Genomic DNA, 16,393 nt, shown 5'->3' with positions numbered 1-16,393 from the left:
GTGTGTTGTGTGACCTGGATCAGGTACAGGTACATGCAGTGCACAGCGCGTGTGTGTGTGTGTGTGTGTGTGTGTGTGTGTGTGTGTGTGTGTGTGTGTGTGTGTGTGTGAGCCATTGTTTGTTCATATGTAAAGTAAAATGAAAGAGAGAGCATTAGAAGGAAGAAGAGCTTTATTTTGTATTTTGATGAGGCTTAATGCAAATATTTGGGTTGTTTCTACGTTATTATGTATTTATGCAAATGTTATTTACATAAATACTCAAATGTCCTGCAAACCTGGACTATGAATGACCTGAAGTATAATAAAAAATAAATAAATAGTATGACCTATATCAGGATATGACATTATGCTCATATCACCCAGCCGTACTACAGAGGGAAAAGAGTTTTACATTTTATCTGGTGCAAGAAATAACTCATCCAGCTCCCGTAAAATTCCTTTCTTTTCTTCCTGTCCTTACCTGTTAGCGCCTCCTTGTTCTCCCCCTTCGCTCCCCACTCTCCTGCAGGCTGCTGACCTCCGACCCCGGGCTCCAGGCAGGAAGGAGGCGGGCTCTCCACGATGGTGATGGGCGGCTCCGGTTCCCCCGAGCCGCAGATCAGCTGAGGAACCTGAACGGAGGAAGCAAAGACGAGTCAAACAAACCAGCTCATTAATCACACGATGAACTGATGGTGGTTCGTCTCCTCCTCCTCCTCCTCTCACCTCCTCCACCTGTTTCTCCTCCAGAGACACCATCTCCAGCAGCTCCTCCTCCGATGGCAGGTTCTCCTCCTTGATGACGATGGGGGGGGGAGGGGGGCGTGAAGGGGGGGGAGCAGAGGCAGCAGCGACAGAAGGAGGCGCAGCTTTGAGGGATGCCTGCTGTTGCTGCTGAGGAGTGGGGGGGTTGATGATGACGAAAAGGGGCGAGGGGTGAGTCGGGTGAGGAGCGTTGTGAGGGTGAGGAGGGAAGCTGGCAGTGTTGGTGACTCCCCCGCAGTCGTCCTGCTGAGGCCCCTGGGGAACCATGGCGACGTGGGGAGGAGGGACGGGAGCCGAGCCACCGACGGGACCCAGAGGGATGAGAGAGGAGGGGTCCCCGATGCTGGTGAGATAAATCTGGGGAGGGTCGTTCAGAGGAGCAGGAGGATTCTGGGAAGGAAAGAAAAATGTTGAATAACTTAAAAAAAAAAAAAACTAACATGTTTGTGTTTTCGCAGCAGTGGAGTTAAAACCGTCCTGATGGCGCTCAGAGCATTAAATCTAATCTGATACTATGAATGCTTCTCAATCCACTTTTCCCTCACTTGTGTATTTTCCTTTAACTTAGTCCCGCCCATCGTGGATGCACGGAGAGAGGAAATCAAGAGAGGAGGCGAGGAGATGTGACTTTAGAGGTACCGTACAGTACGGCGGCTTTTATCTTTGATTGTGCCGAAGAAACAGATCCAGGATTCGTAGTGACGACTAAGATTAGCTAATCATGGGACAGGAAACCAGTCCAGAGAGCCAGAGGGCCATCTGGTAGAGTACATGATAAGGTTCTATGGTAGAGATGGTGTTAGGTGGTTGTCCGTGTGGTCGGAAAAAATTTGAATTTCCGTGTTTTCACTATTATTGGGTTTTATTTTTATTTCTCAAATTGCATGTTTTTATGTTTTTTATTTCCAATTCTTACTGTTAAATGTTTGTTTTATGTATAAAGCACATTGAGTTGCCATTGTATATGAAATGCTCTATATAAATAAAGCTGCTTTGCCTTGCTTAGAGAAATGAGATGTAGCCTACTCTGAAACAGCAGTTGATCACAGCTCGATCAGCTGATCATATTATATATTATATTATATTATATTATATTATATTATATTATATTATATTATATTATATTATATTATATTATATTACATCTGTTTGACAAACAACTGCACATGGATAAAAACCTGCATTCATACTGTGTAGTCTTAATTATTTAATAACCCAGAATATAATCAGGGTATTTTCTAAACACTGTTGTTAAATGGTAAATGGACTGTACTTATATAGCACTTTTCTAGTCGTTATGATCAGTCAAAAAGCTTTTACATTACGTCTCATTCACCCATTCATAAACATTCATACACCGTTGGCACAGCAACGGGAGCAAGTTGAGGTTAAGTGTCTTGCCCAAGGACACATCGACATGTGGACTGCTGGAACCGGGAATCGATCCAATGAATGTTTCAGTAAAAATTGATATGATGTATCATGTAACTCTTATCAAACCTGATTTTCAGCCTTGGATGGAAAAGGCGACAAATGATGTAAAATATAAACGTTAAAAGTGTGTTTTCTTGCTGACAGACAGACTCTCCCTTGTGTTAATTTTACCCATTAACACATATAATATCCATCCATAATAACAGTTTATGTGGGAAATAAAATATCATGAAAAGAAAAATCTTAATCTTTCTAATAAATGCAGAAAGTTGTTTATGATAATGAACAGATTTTTAACTAGATGGTTCAGATGAGGAGCGAGAAGCCCCCTCTGTGACCAGGCATGGGGGCGGGGCTTATTACTGACCTGTGATTGGCTGGAGGCGCTGGCAGGTATCTGCGGGCTGAGAGCCGGAGTCGGACACGGAGACGGATGAGTAACGATCACCTGGAGAGGAGCGGACTCTACTGACGGAGAGGATTTAGACTCTGATAATATGCAGACCTGAGAGAGAGAGAGAGAGAGAGAGAGAGAGAGAGAGCAGGAGAGAGAGAGAGAGAGAGAGAGAGCAGAATATTTAATACTTTGAATAATAAAATAAAAACTTTAGGTTCTCCTCAGTTTATGTGTTATGACATCACCTCAGTGTGAAGTCAATGGGACCAAAGCAAAGCCCACTATAGTGACCTGCTGCCAGTGTAATCCCATGTCAACACTTCATCTTTATTTTCATATTAACCTGATATTAGATATTAGTTTCCACTGCAGGTCATTTTACAGGCTCGTGACCGTCTCCATAGCAGGAACCAACACTGAAGGACAATCTCCTGGATCTTTTTTTTTGGGGGGGGGGGGGGACGACTCCCTGCCTCGTGGTATTTACTCTGTGAGGCTTGAGGTTGACTCAAAGCAGGATGTGACGTCAACAGAAAGCGCCAACATAAGCGCCATTTTTAAAAACCCAGCAGAAGAAGAATAGTAGTAGGAGATGGAGATGGACAAGAAGATGCATGATAAGTGGACCGACGATGCATGTTTTCTTTGTTGAGTTGTTACACTTTTAGTGCGTTGCCTTGGTGACGTCACGGTTGAAACTGTTGCACAACGATTATGCAACAATTGAAACTGTTGCAGAATGATTTCCTCACCTCCAGAGTCCGGTGGGTGAGTGAGAGGACGTTCCTGTAAAAGGTCCCGCCTCCTAAATTTTACCCAGAACTTCCTAAATGTTAACAGGACTGATGTGATCAATAGTCACAACTAGCCTGTAACACACAGTAGAGTGCAACAATATGCAAAATCACTCTCGTGTGAATCGTGTGTGTGTGTGTTCACATGTTTGGCACTTTGGTTTTCAGCTGTTAACAGTCAGCGTGTGAATCTGTGTGAGACTGACAGATATCAGTGTCACCACATTTCCACCACAGGAACTTTCCCAAGAGACCTAGAGTCAGTTCCTCTATCTGTGTTTCTACCACAGGGACCAGAGTCTAGCTACAGGAAGCTACAGATAGATTCAAAAAGTCCCTGCTGGAGGGTTTTATTTTCCAAAAGTAGAGGAAGTCTTGGTGCAGCATTCACAGAGATGAACGTCACTTATTGGTCAAACACAGTGCAGATGCTTCAACTTGTGTAGCGCTTCATTTAATAAAATAAGAAAGTACTCTACTATCATTTAGGGCAGCGATGTCAAACTCATCTTTATTCAAGGGCCACATACAGCCCAATATGATCTGATGTGGGCCGGACTATTAAAGAGAAGGAAGGAAGGAAAACAAGACAGGAAGGAAAGATGGAAGAAAGGGAAGAAAGACAGATGTAAGGCAGGAAGAGAAGACAAGAAGGAAGGAAGGAAGGAAGGAAGGAAGGAAGGAAGGAAAGAAGGAAGGAAGGAAGGAAGTAGGAAAAGAAGACAGGAAGAAAAGATGGAAGAAAGGGAAGAAAGGGAAGAAAGGGAAGAAAGACAGATGGAAAGAAGGAAGAGAAGACATGAAGGAAGGAAGGAAGGAAGGAAGGAAGGAAAGAAGTAGGAAAAGAAGACACGATGGAAATATGGAAGGAAGGAAGGTAAAGAAGACAGGATGGAAATATGGAAGGAAAGAAGGAAGGAAGGAAGGAAGGAAGGAAGGAAGGAAGAAAGGAAGGAAGGAAAAGAAGACCGGAAGAAAGGAAAGAAGGAAGGAAAGTGGGCCGGATTGGCGGGCTGGTTCTGGCCCACTGGCCTCATGTTTGACACCCCTGATTTAGGGCGAGTGGAGGACATTACTCTTGTTTTATTATGAGTGTGGTTTAGAGTTCGGCCAAAGTTTAGTGTTAAGATTTAGATTAGCCCTCAAATCTCGTGAGAGTTTAGCAAATCTCTCCCTCTGGCTGCTCCAGTCAAGCACCAACCATGTTTTATGTCTTTATTGTAGGGACAGTGAAAGGAGAAAGGAGAAAGTGACGGTTGTGTTGAATTTAAAGGCTGGATGTTGCATCTAAACCAGCAGGATCTCAGGTGTTGCCCCTCACTGTTTGTTAACGTTAAAGAGAAAGTTAGGCTTTGCTGTCGGCTACATCAGGAACTAAGAGCCAGACAGACGCTTTTAGTTTCAGTTTCATTTCCCTCTTCTGCATTTCTCATGTTGCATTCATTCATTCATTGCATCAAACTACCGCAGCAGGAAACACACAGAAGAAGAACAGGAGAGTGTTTGTTTCCGTCGTCATTTTTCAGTTCCTCATCGGTCTGATCTGCTTTGTTCTTTATATGAAATGGAAACACATAGAAAGAAGGAATGTTTGGTTCTCTCTTTCTCTCTCTCCCTCTTTCTCTCACCTCTCTCTCTCTGTCTCTCTTTCTTTCTCTCACCTCTCTCTGTCTCTCTTTCTTTCTATATCTCCCTCTCTTTCTCTCTCTAACCTCTCTCTCTCTTTCTTTCTCTCACCTCTCTGTCTCTTTATTTCTATCTCTCCCTCTCTTTCTCTCTCTCACCTCTCTCTGTCTCTCTATCTCTTTCTCACTCCCTTCCTCCCTTTCTTTCTCTCACCTCTCTGTCTGTCTCTCTTTTTCTCTCTCTCTCTCCCTCTCTCTCTCTTTCTCTTTCCCTCTCTCTCTCTTTCTCCCCCTCCCTTTATCTTTCCCTCCCTTTATCTTTCCCTCCCTCCCTTTTTCCCTCCCTCTCTCTCCTTCCCTCTCTCTCTCTTTCTCCCCCCTCCCTTTCTCTTTCCCTCCCTCTCTCTCTCTCTCCCTCCCTCCCTCCCTCCCTCCCTCCCTCCCTTTCTCACCTCTCTGGTTGTGTGGTCCACCTTGGAGGAGGCGGGGTCTTGTTGCAGCAGCAGCTCTGATTTGATTGGCCGCGGGTTGGGCGAGGCCTGCAGTGATTGGATGGTGAAGGTGGAGTAGAGGCCGGACTTCATGTAGTCGTTACGGGAGCTTTTCTGGGAGCTGCTGGGCGACGAGCGCTGGGGATCAATACAGAAACCAATCAATCAATCAGTTAATCAGTTAATCAATCAATCAGTTAATCAGTGTGTGTTCATATCAAGCAGAAAACCACAAAGGTAAAATAAAGTCAAAGTGTACCTGTGGTAAGCCCTTTGATGGACAGGTCGAGGCCACGCCCCCGAGGGCTTTTGATTGGCCCGTTGGGTCGGTGTTGTCCCTCCTCTGGCTCTCGTCCCCGTTACGGACCCCGTCAGGCAGCGAGGGGTCGGGCTGACTGACGAACTTGTAAACAAACTTTTGACCGCTCACTTTCTTTATGATGTTCTGAGAAAGAACAATAAAGATTAATATTTATACTACTATTTATACGACTACCAATAATAATAATAATAGTAAAAGTAATACCTTGCCATAGTTGTATTGCATGTTGTGTTTGTTCTTGTGTAGTAACGGTAGTATTTTAGTATTATCAGTAGTATTATCAGTTAGTAGTACCTTGTCGTAGTAGTATCTCAGGACTGGCCCAGTAGTATTATCAGTAGTATTATCCGTAGTATTATCAGTTATAGTACCTTGTCGTAGTAGTATCTGAGTGCTCGGCTCAGTTTGTCGTAGTTCATGTTGTGTTTGTTCTTGCGGAGCCCCCACAGTCGAGCCACCTCCTCGGCATCCAGCAGCTTGAACTCTCCGTCCTCACCTGTCCAGGAGATCAGGTGACGCTGCCGCTGGTCCTCCAGCAGGTGGAGCAGGAACTGCCACAGCGTGATGGACGGGTCCATGGCTGCGAGACGGACAGACAAACCAAGTTTAATCAATACTTTCTTCAACTTAACAATAAAAATGAACAACAACACCTTTTTTTCTATTTTAATAAAACACATCAAACTTCTTAAATAGACAATACTTCTAATTATGATGACAGATAAATGTGGTTAGATAACAAATACAAACAGGCAGATTGATGAATGCAAAAGACAAACAGACAATTAGACAGACAGATGAAGAAACAGTGACTGATGTCTGGTGTAAAACTGCCGCAGCATCACTGGTGAGGAGACAGAAAACACACACGGTGGATTAAATCTTTCGAGTGCTCTTCATGACAAAATGAACCCTCGACCGACTCTCCTGTGAAGGTCAACATAAAACAGATTACAGTGAGAGTGAGAGAGCGAGAGGGAGAGCGAGAGAGAGAGAGAGAGAGAGAGAGAGAGAGAGAGAGAGAGAGAGAGAGAGAGAGAGAGAGAGAGAGAGAGAGAGAGAGAGAGAGAGAGAGAGAGAGAGAGAGACGACGGTCAGGCATGCAAATGAGCTTCATTACCATTGGCTGACCTGTTACATAACTAACCTATCAAACACCTTGGAAACCATCGCCATGGTGAAAGACCTTTCATCAATGGTAACCAAGGGGAAAGTATGGCGGGCGAGAGAGGTATAAAAACAGACAGAGGAGGTTTGGAGAGGCTGCTGCTGCTGCTGCTGAAACACGTCGACTCTGGATCTGTTTTTTCCTGATCAATGATCTTTAGTCCAATGAAGGAAAATCTAAAAGCTTCAAGTCCAAAATATTTACGATACTCTTCGTCCAACTTTGTGTCCACAGTCTGTGTCTCGACGCAAACCCCCCCCCACCCCAAATCCTGCAAGAAACGCTCCACTCAGACTGTGGCTGCATCTTAATTAAAGGACAAGTTCACGATTTCTCAATTCTGTCTTAAACCAACAGTCAGGAGCTCAAAGTAACATGAAGTGTGTTTATCTTGCTGTAATGATTCCTCCTGTTCATACTGACCATTAGAAGATCCCTTCATAATGTTTACAATGGAAGTGATGGAGGACTAAACCCACAGTCCTCCTTCTGTGGAAACATGGATTTAAAAGTTGATCGGAAGCTAATATGAAGCTTCAGTCGTCTGAATGATTCAGATCAAGTAGATATGTTTTCATTCATTTCATTACCTTGGAGCGAAGGATATCCACCACCAATGCCCTCCCTCCCTCCCCCAACATCCGGTTTCCTAAATAACATCTCCTTTGTGAACGCGGGACAACTTCCTCCTCCTGAGTGCTGCCCGGGACTGGAAAATGCAGATTGACCTAGGCCAATGACTCATCTAACCTCAGGCCGGACATGATCCTATGGTCAACCTCGCAGAAGTCCCTTTACATACTGGAGTTAACTGTGCCGTGAGAGACTGAGGTTGATGAAGCGTATGAACACAAGAGACTGAAATACGTTGACTTAGCAGCAGAAGCAGAATAACAAGGCTGGTAGACCAAGGCCATCCCGGTTGAGGTCGACTGTAGAGGGTTTTAATAGCAACCTCAACATCTAAGCTCATGAAGAGGACGGGAGTTTGAGGCCAGACCATCCGACAAGCAGTCAGGTCACGATCAGAGGCTGCAGAACCAAGTAGCCACTGGATCTGGCTGTTAGAAAGGATCCAATCTGGGCTGTGAAATGACCAACAAGAGGAGTGAAAGCGGAGGGGAGCGCACCTGGGACGCTGGGTATCACTGTTGAGACCTCTTTAGGTGTTGCAGGCCTATCAATGAAACATCAATGAAGGAGGGCGCCCACCTGACAACCCCAAGGATGGGATTAACCCCTTCTCTACTCAAGATCTTAGAGTGCCGACTTATCTATTGGGGTGTTTCCATTATACAGTTCTAGCACTACTCGGCTCGTCTCTACTCCATTAGGGATAGTACCTGGTACCTGGTAGAGCTGGCCAATATGGACAAAATCAAGTATCACAATATTTTTGACCAAATATCTCCATATCGATATAACAACAATAATGTAGAGATGATTCTTGATGCTTTCACAGAATATTTACACTATGAAATGTTTGGTAAATAATCAATGGTAATGTGGATATAATGACAAAGTGGGTAAAAGGTAAAAAATAACACATGCTAGAGCTACAACAGTTCGTTATGTTCAGGAAAATTACATCATATTACAGTAATGCAGCCTTTAAAACCAGGAAAAGACAACTCTGATGACATCACGATATTATGATATCCAAAATCTAAGACGATATCTAGTCTCATATCACGATATCGATATAATATCGATATATTGCCCAGCCCTGGTACCTGGTACATTTTTTAGTATCTGCTCTGCCGAGGTTCCAAGCGAACTGAGCCGATACTAAATGTGACGTCAACAGACTGCCGGCCTCTGATTGGTCAGAGAGTCACTGGAAGAGTCATGAGCCGTCCCACACAATAATCCAACCCGTCATTTTTAAATACCAACAACAGCGTTACAGAGATTTGTTTCTCTTCTCTTGCTTTGTGTGAGACAGAAAGCCTCATACAGCAGCAAGTACACCATCGCCTCCATGTCCTCCATTGGTTATGTGTTTGTGTCGCGTAGAAATCAAAGTCACGGCAGTTTCGTGCAATCATGCTATGACGACCCTGCTCATGTTGAGGTACTATGAAGTAATGGAAAACGACCTGGTACCAAAACCGAGTAGAGTCGAGTCGAGTAGTGAAAAGCCCCATAAAGGACTGAAACATCAAGTCCTATGAGCTCAACCAACGTTAGTCTTTTTAGTGCCAAAGTCCCTCAACATCAGGCAGGTGGTACAAGCTATCATCCCTCCCAACCAACAGAGCTCACAGACCAGTATTTGACTAATGAATAATGCATTCAATAACCTAAACTTCCTCCCCGGAGTTGTCTGTGCTTTCTCGTCTCACAGGTAATCTGGGCCTGTAGACGTCCGGATGACAGATTCCAGTCCCGGACCTTCTAGCTTCAATGTTTATTTTCAATGTGCTTCTCCCTCTCTCCTATTCTTGCTGTCTTTCCTCTCTACCCCAACCGGTCGAGGCAGATGTTCTCCCACTTTGAGTCTGGTTCTGCCTGAGGTTTCTTCCTGTTAAAAGGGAGTTTTTTCTTGCCATTGTCGCTAAGTGCTGCTCATGTGGGAATGTTGGGTCTCTTTAAAATTAAAACCTGAAGAGTACGGTTTAGAACCTGCTCTATTTGTAAAGTGCCTTGAGATAACTTTGTTGTGATTTGGCGCTATACAAATAAAGATTGATTGATTGATTGATTGATTGATGAACAAACAGTAAGATAGAATAATAAGTGATATCAACATGTGTTTCATTAGTTTTACACTCTAAAGATGAAGAAATCTCTGCACAACTAAGTAGTGACAGGTGTGTAGGATGGATGTGCGACCAAAATTTAAAAAAGGTTCCCGCACACTGTTTCGCTTATTGATTTAGTTTTATTGAGTTGCAACGTTTCGGTCCCTTAGATGTTCATCAGGTATATCACAGGCAGCATTTTCACACTTTAATAAATACAAACAAGAGACTAAAATGAGACGTATAACTCACTGAAGACATCATTATTTCACCTGCTCACACACACATCAATGTCCTGATTCCAGTTATAAACATCAAACCTGTAATCTCATTATTATTGTCTAATGTGGACGACAAGCAGCGACTGACATATGATTAAAATCTGATCAGCTGTGACACTGTGAAATGTGTCGTGAGTGTTCCCGCCTTCGTTAAAGCTGACAGCTCAGCGTGTTCTCGTCCATCTGACTGACAGTTTGTCTTTTGTGTCGAAGCAAAAATATTCAAACTGTTCAAGAGACGAAGCTTCAGTAGAAAACCTCAGCTCGTCCTCTACTTCCTGTCAGAGGAGCCTGAACCTGATCTCTGCAGCGAAATTCACACGTAGAGACAGATAACAGGTGTAGGTGTGTGTGTGTGTGTGTGTGTGTGTGTGTGTGTGTGTGTGTGTGTGTGTGTGTGTGTGTGTGTGTAGCAGCTTATCTCTGTCCTCAGGCCGTCTCTTTAACAAAAGGGTAGTATCGGTTTATGTTTTACTTCCACAAAGACAGTTTACTGAGCTCCAGTAAGCTGCTTTTAAACACCAGTCTGGTTCATGTCATACTGGGAGAGTACCAGTACAATCACTGCTACATGCTAACTGGAAATCTGATTAAAAACTGTGGTTTGAACTGGTTATCAAGACCCAGTTCTGAGGCAGCTCCGAATTTATAACAACAATATATTTACTGGCATATGGTTGCTTTGTCAAAAATCCACAAAACTACAGACAAAACCTATAAAACTACAGACAAAAGCAACAACATAGAAGATAAAACCTGTAAAAATACACAAAAGAGGTACAAAACTAGACACCACACCTATAAAACTACACACAAAAGCAACACAATTACAGACAGAACTATACAACTACAGAAGTACAGACCATTGACTGTATATAAAATGGACGTAACATCCGTGACATCACCCACTGGTTTGTGGACTGCTGCTCGGAGGCCAATAGTATCGGATCTGAGCAGCGCCATCTTGAAAATTTACAGTGCATGCCGGGAAAAAAAAAACAGGGATTCTACTTATATGGGCATCAGGAGGAGCATGAGGCGCCCTCCTGAACCTGTGAACCAATCAACCTGTCAATCACCACGTAGCCACGCCCTAATGCATACCCTGCTTTATCGTCACATATAAAATCAGGGAGGCCAAAATGTCCCAAATGAACATCATACTGCATTGAAGAAGGCTTTAAACTAGCGATTGAGACCATAAACACATTTTGAAAACGTTTACTGAGGTTAGAAATCAAGTGAGAAGTTGCTGAATTCTCCATTGACTTGTATAGAGACGGAAGTCCTTTTGACACCAAAACGGTCGCCCCCTGGTGGCCTTTTGATAGAATGCAGTTTTAAGTTACTTCAGCGTTGGCCTCATTTCTCAGAGGACCGGAGCTCCCCGCCTGGTACAGACTAAACCCATAAAACTACAGACAGAAGCAACAACATTACAAGACAACTGAATAAATAGTAAAAGACTATAAAACCACCAGAGGCTCGACATGCACTGTTGTGTCCCATCAGAGCTAAAAATGATTTTCATTATCAGTTGTTCTGCAGACTATTTTCTCAATTAGCTGTTTTGTCTCTTAAATGTCGTTTTTATTATTCTCTTTAACCCTCCTGTTGTCCTCAAGTCAAGTAAGGAATGGAAGAAGAAGGAAGGAAGGGAGGGAAGGAAAGGAGGAAGGAAGGGAGGAAGAAGGAAGTAAAGGAGGGAGGAAGGGAGGAAGAAGGAAGGATGGAAGGGAGGAAGAAGGAAGGAAGGAAAGGAGGAAGCGAAGGACGGAGGAAGGGAGGGAAGGAAAGAAAGAAGGGAGTAAGGAAAGGTAGGAAGGAAGGACGGAGGAAAGAAGGAAGGTACGAGGGAGGGAGAAAGGAAAAGAGGAAGGAAGGAAAGAAGGAGAGTTGAAAGAAGGAAGGGAGAAAGGTAGGGGGAGGAAAGGGATGAAAGAGCGAAGGAGGGAGGAAGGACGGAAGGAAGGAATGAAGGGAGGAAGGAAGGAACAGTCAAAACAGACGGGGAGGACGACAGGAGGGTTAAACTCAGATATTCAGTTTATTGTCATGTTTGACAATATTAATATTAATCGGTACTTCAAACAACTAATTAGATAATTCATAATTTTTCCTTTTCTTTAAATTGATTATCTGAATTAACTAAATTAATTAATTGATAATTAAAATGCACGTTAGTCGCAATGGAACAGTAACGATGGCAGTTTGAGATGAAACACTGTTGATCCGTAGTTTTTAAGGCGGTGAACTTAAAGCAGAGAAAACTACAGACTGACACACACACACACACACACACACACACACACACACACACACACACACACACACACAGGAAGTACTAAACCACAGAGAATACTTTCATCACCAGAGAAGAAGAGTGTGGTTTCCTGACTACTTCCGGTCCCACTGTGGTTTCTCTGTTTCCTGACAACCATCACTCAGTCACTCAGTCAGTAACTCAGTCAGTAACTCAGTCAGTCAGTCAGTCACTCAGTCAGTCAGTAACTCAGTCACTCAGTCAGTAACTCAGTCAGTAACTCAGTCAGTCAGTCACTCACTCAGTAACTCAGTCACTCAGTCACTCAGTCAGTAACTCAGTCAGTCAGTCAGTCACTCAGTCAGTCAGTAACTCAGTCAGTAACTTAGTCAGTAACTCAGTCAGTCAGTAACTCAGTCAGTAACTCAGTCAGTCAGTAACTCATTCAGTAACTCAGTCAGTCAGTAACTCAGTCAGTCAGTAACTCACTCAGTCAGTCAGTAACTCAGTCAGTCACTCAGTCAGTAACTCAATAACTCAGTCAGTCACTCAGTCAGTAACTCAGTCAGTCAGTAACTCAGTCAGTCAGTAACTCACTCAGTCACTCAGTCAGTAACTCAGTCAGTAACTCAGTCAGTCACTCAGTCAGTAAGTCACTCAGTGAGTAACTCAGTCACTCAGTCAGTCACTCAGTCAGTAACTCAGTCACTCAGTCAGTAACTCAGTCAGTCACTCAGTCAGTAACTCAGTCACTCAGTCAGTAACTCAGTCACTCAGTCAGTAACTCAGTCACTCAGTCAGTCACTCAGTCACTCAGTCAGTAACTCAGTCACTCAGTCAGTCACTCAGTCAGTAACTCAGTCACTCAGTCAGTAACTCAGTCAGTCAGTCAGTAACTCAGTCACTCAGTCAGTAACTCAGTCACTCAGTCAGTCACTCAGTCAGTAACTCAGTCACTCAGTCAGTCACTCAGTCAGTAACTCAGTCACTCAGTCAGTAACTCAGTCAGTCAGTCAGTCACTCAGTCAGTCAGTAACTCAGTCAGTCAGTCACTCACTCAGTCAGTAACTCAGTCACTCACTCAGTCAGTCAGTCAGTCAGTCAGCCTACTACTACTGATGGTAGTACTCCTGATACTGTAGTTTACTCTCTTCTTCTGTAGTTTTCTGTGCTGCTCTTCTGTAGTTTACTCTCTTCTTCTGTAGTTTACTCTACTCTTCTGTAGTTTACTCTCTTCTTCTGTAGTTTTCTGTGCTCTCGGCTCTTCGACACTCATCAGATCTGCCGTCACGTCATTTCTCAGAAACACTGTTTAACACTCACATGAGGATGTGTGTCAGCGTCGCCATGACAACAGGTGAAGATTACATCTCTGACCCGAATCAGTCTCTGTAATGACGTCCAGATTGACATTTTCTTATCCCAGTACCAGTCGATGTCGATATGATACCAGTTTTAATACAAGGAATGAGCCTTTTTTTCCTTTTTTTAAAAAAAATACTGTATGTTGACAAATATAAACATGTTATTATTTGTCTTTACATAAAGGACAGAACTGTTTTTAGTTGATTAATTTAAATTGTTGAATGACAGAAAACTAAAGTATTCTGATGATTTAATAAAAGTTCAACTCGTCATTTTTAAAGCCAAAAATGCCAAAATACTTGATGTTGGCAGCTTCTATAAAGTGATGATTTGAAACCTTTATGAATCAAACATGACATTAATCTGAATATCTTTGAGTTTTGGACTGTTGATGAGACAAAACCAGACTTGAAGACAACCTTTGACTCCAAGACATTAATCTGACATTTAAAACACAAAACAATTCATCAATGAATCAAGAAAATATTCAGCAGATTAAGAGCCTCAGACTTATTATTATCAAAGTCCAACATAACAGCCTCAAATGTCACAGAAGACTAAAGAAACCAGAACATATTCACATTTAAGCAGCTGGAATCAGAAAATATAGACTATAAACCCTTTAAATCTTTTTTATATTTACTTTGCCCTCAATATTCCTGAGATCTTTGTTCAGGAGATTAACTGTGAAAACACACCTGTAAACACAAACTCACATATACACACACACACACACACACACACACACACACACACACACACACACACACACACACACACACACACAAATGTCTTCAGCAAGTTTCAGCATGCTGCTGCTGTTGCTGCTTGGATCCTGCAGTTTAACATCATGAGAGAAACCTGCTTCAACATCCACAGCTCACACAGAGAGAGCTGCAGGACTCAGCTTCTACATCACACCTGTTGCAAGAAAGCTGCTTCTGCTGCTTCTGCTTCTTCCCTCCAAACCTGCACAGAAACACACACACACACACGTCTGCAGCAAGTTTCAACACGCTGCTGCTGTTGCTGCTGTCTGGATCCTGCTGCTTCAACATCCACAGCTCACACACACACAGAGAGAGCTGCAGGCCTCAGCTTCTACCTCACACCTGTTGCAATAAAGCTGCTGCTGCTTCCCTTCAAACCTACACACACACACACACACACACACACATATACATGACACACACAGCACGAATCCTCCATCAGCAGCATCTCTCACCGTTTATCAGCGGGTTTGAATCCATCTTCTTGGGGTGGATGTTTAGTCTTATTATTGTTGTTGTTGTTTCCTGTCTCCCAGCAGACTCACACCTCCTCCATGCTGCTGCTGCTGCTGTGTTGTTTGTTTCTCAGTCAGTCTTGGTGTGTGTGTGTGTTGTTTGGAGGGGTGAGGGTAGTTTGCAGCTGTCAGAGCCGGGCTGAGGAGGCTGAGGCGGAGGCGACGTTCAGCAGCTTCTCTCACTGTTTATCAGCAGGTTTGAATCCATCTCCTCAGGTTAGGATGTTTGCTCTTGTCTGTTTCCTGTCTCCCAGCAGACTCACACCTCCTCCATGTTGCTGCTGCGTTGTTTGTTTGTTTGTTTGTCTTCAGTCAGTCTTGGTGTGTGTGTGTTGTTTTGGGGTAGTTTGCATCTGTCAGAGCCGGGTAGAGGAGGCTGAAGAGGAGGCTGAGGAGGAGGCGACGTTCAGCAGCTTCTCTCCTTCCCTGCTGCTGGTGTTATGTAACCTCTCCAAGCTGCAGCTGCCAGGCTCCCCTGCCTCCATGCTGCTATCACACCTTCACCTACAACACCTGATAATTAAAAGTCACCTCAGCTAATTAAACATAAAAACAAAGACAAAAAACGCCCCCAAAAAGTGTCTAAAAACGCCTTTTTCAGCCTTTTAATCGCATATACCTTATAACACACGATATAAACTAACATCTAATAGTTTCGCACTAACATAAAACACAAGTTAAACCTTTCTCTGAGGCTCTTATCTAAATATTTGGGTGTTTTTTCCTCCTCTCTGCTCTCTTTGCTGTCAGAGCCTAACCGACAGGCTAATTTACCAATGCTAACACGTGTTTTAACTGTTACAATTACGCGTTTTTAATCTTATCAGTAGATTCCGGAGCAATTATGTAAACGCGAGTCATCTACTTATGTTGTTAAATCTTCATAAAGTCTCTCTAAGTTCATGTTTCACCCCAAAGTATTAAGGGATTAGCCTAGCCTAGCGTAGCCTAGCCGTGTTGCTATGACAGCCCCCTCCTCCTCCTCCTCTGCTCTTCTCTCCTGCGTCAGCCCCCCCCCCCTTCCCAAACCAAAACAGCAGCCGCAGAGTTCACCGGGGAGCCTGCAGATCTTCCGCCGGGCAGATAGAGAAGCTTTAAGTCCAGTAAAACCTCCAGCAGTAGAGGATAAACTCATCACACAGCCATCACTTAAAGGAGTGCTTCACTGTTGCTTCCTGTTTGGACGAAGCCATACTATTTATACCAGCGTCAGGTTAGCGGTGACGCACACACGTACAGCTTCCGGTCATGGATTTTAGAGAGTAAAAGTCACCACGAATTAAAAGTAGTCACAAAAGGGCCATGACCTTTATTCTGACTGTAATTAAAGTACAAGTACTGCAATGTACAAATACTGCATTACAAATAAAAGTACATAAGTAGTATTAGAGCTGTAGTTAAAGTATTACAGTAAAAGTACTGCAGTATTACGAGCGATGTAGTATGCAGTATTACAGTAAAAGTACTGCAGCATTAC

The 16,393-nt window shown here is 43.5% G+C and overlaps 1 protein-coding gene across 1 annotated transcript in view; it reads right to left on the bottom strand.

Annotated features, from left to right (window-relative positions):
- elk1 (ETS transcription factor ELK1) overlaps positions 1 to 15,007 on the bottom strand; it is a gene marked incomplete in the record, with an annotated part of 23,743 nt that extends 8,736 nt beyond the window's left edge. The window contains 7 exon segments of the mRNA XM_062427208.1: positions 464 to 614; positions 709 to 1,137; positions 2,549 to 2,686; positions 5,450 to 5,626; positions 5,748 to 5,933; positions 6,182 to 6,390; positions 14,857 to 15,007. Of these exon segments, the coding sequence (XP_062283192.1) occupies positions 464 to 614; positions 709 to 1,137; positions 2,549 to 2,686; positions 5,450 to 5,626; positions 5,748 to 5,933; positions 6,182 to 6,390; positions 14,857 to 14,881 (1,315 nt within the window).
- Between the last annotated feature and the right edge of the window lie 1,386 nt (positions 15,008 to 16,393).

Source organism: Scomber scombrus, chromosome 10 (genome assembly GCF_963691925.1).
Source record: "Scomber scombrus chromosome 10, fScoSco1.1, whole genome shotgun sequence".
Lineage (NCBI taxonomy): Eukaryota > Metazoa > Chordata > Actinopteri > Scombriformes > Scombridae > Scomber > Scomber scombrus.
Note: the sequence above shows the minus strand (reverse complement) of the source record. Positions and strands in the feature narration are given on the sequence as shown.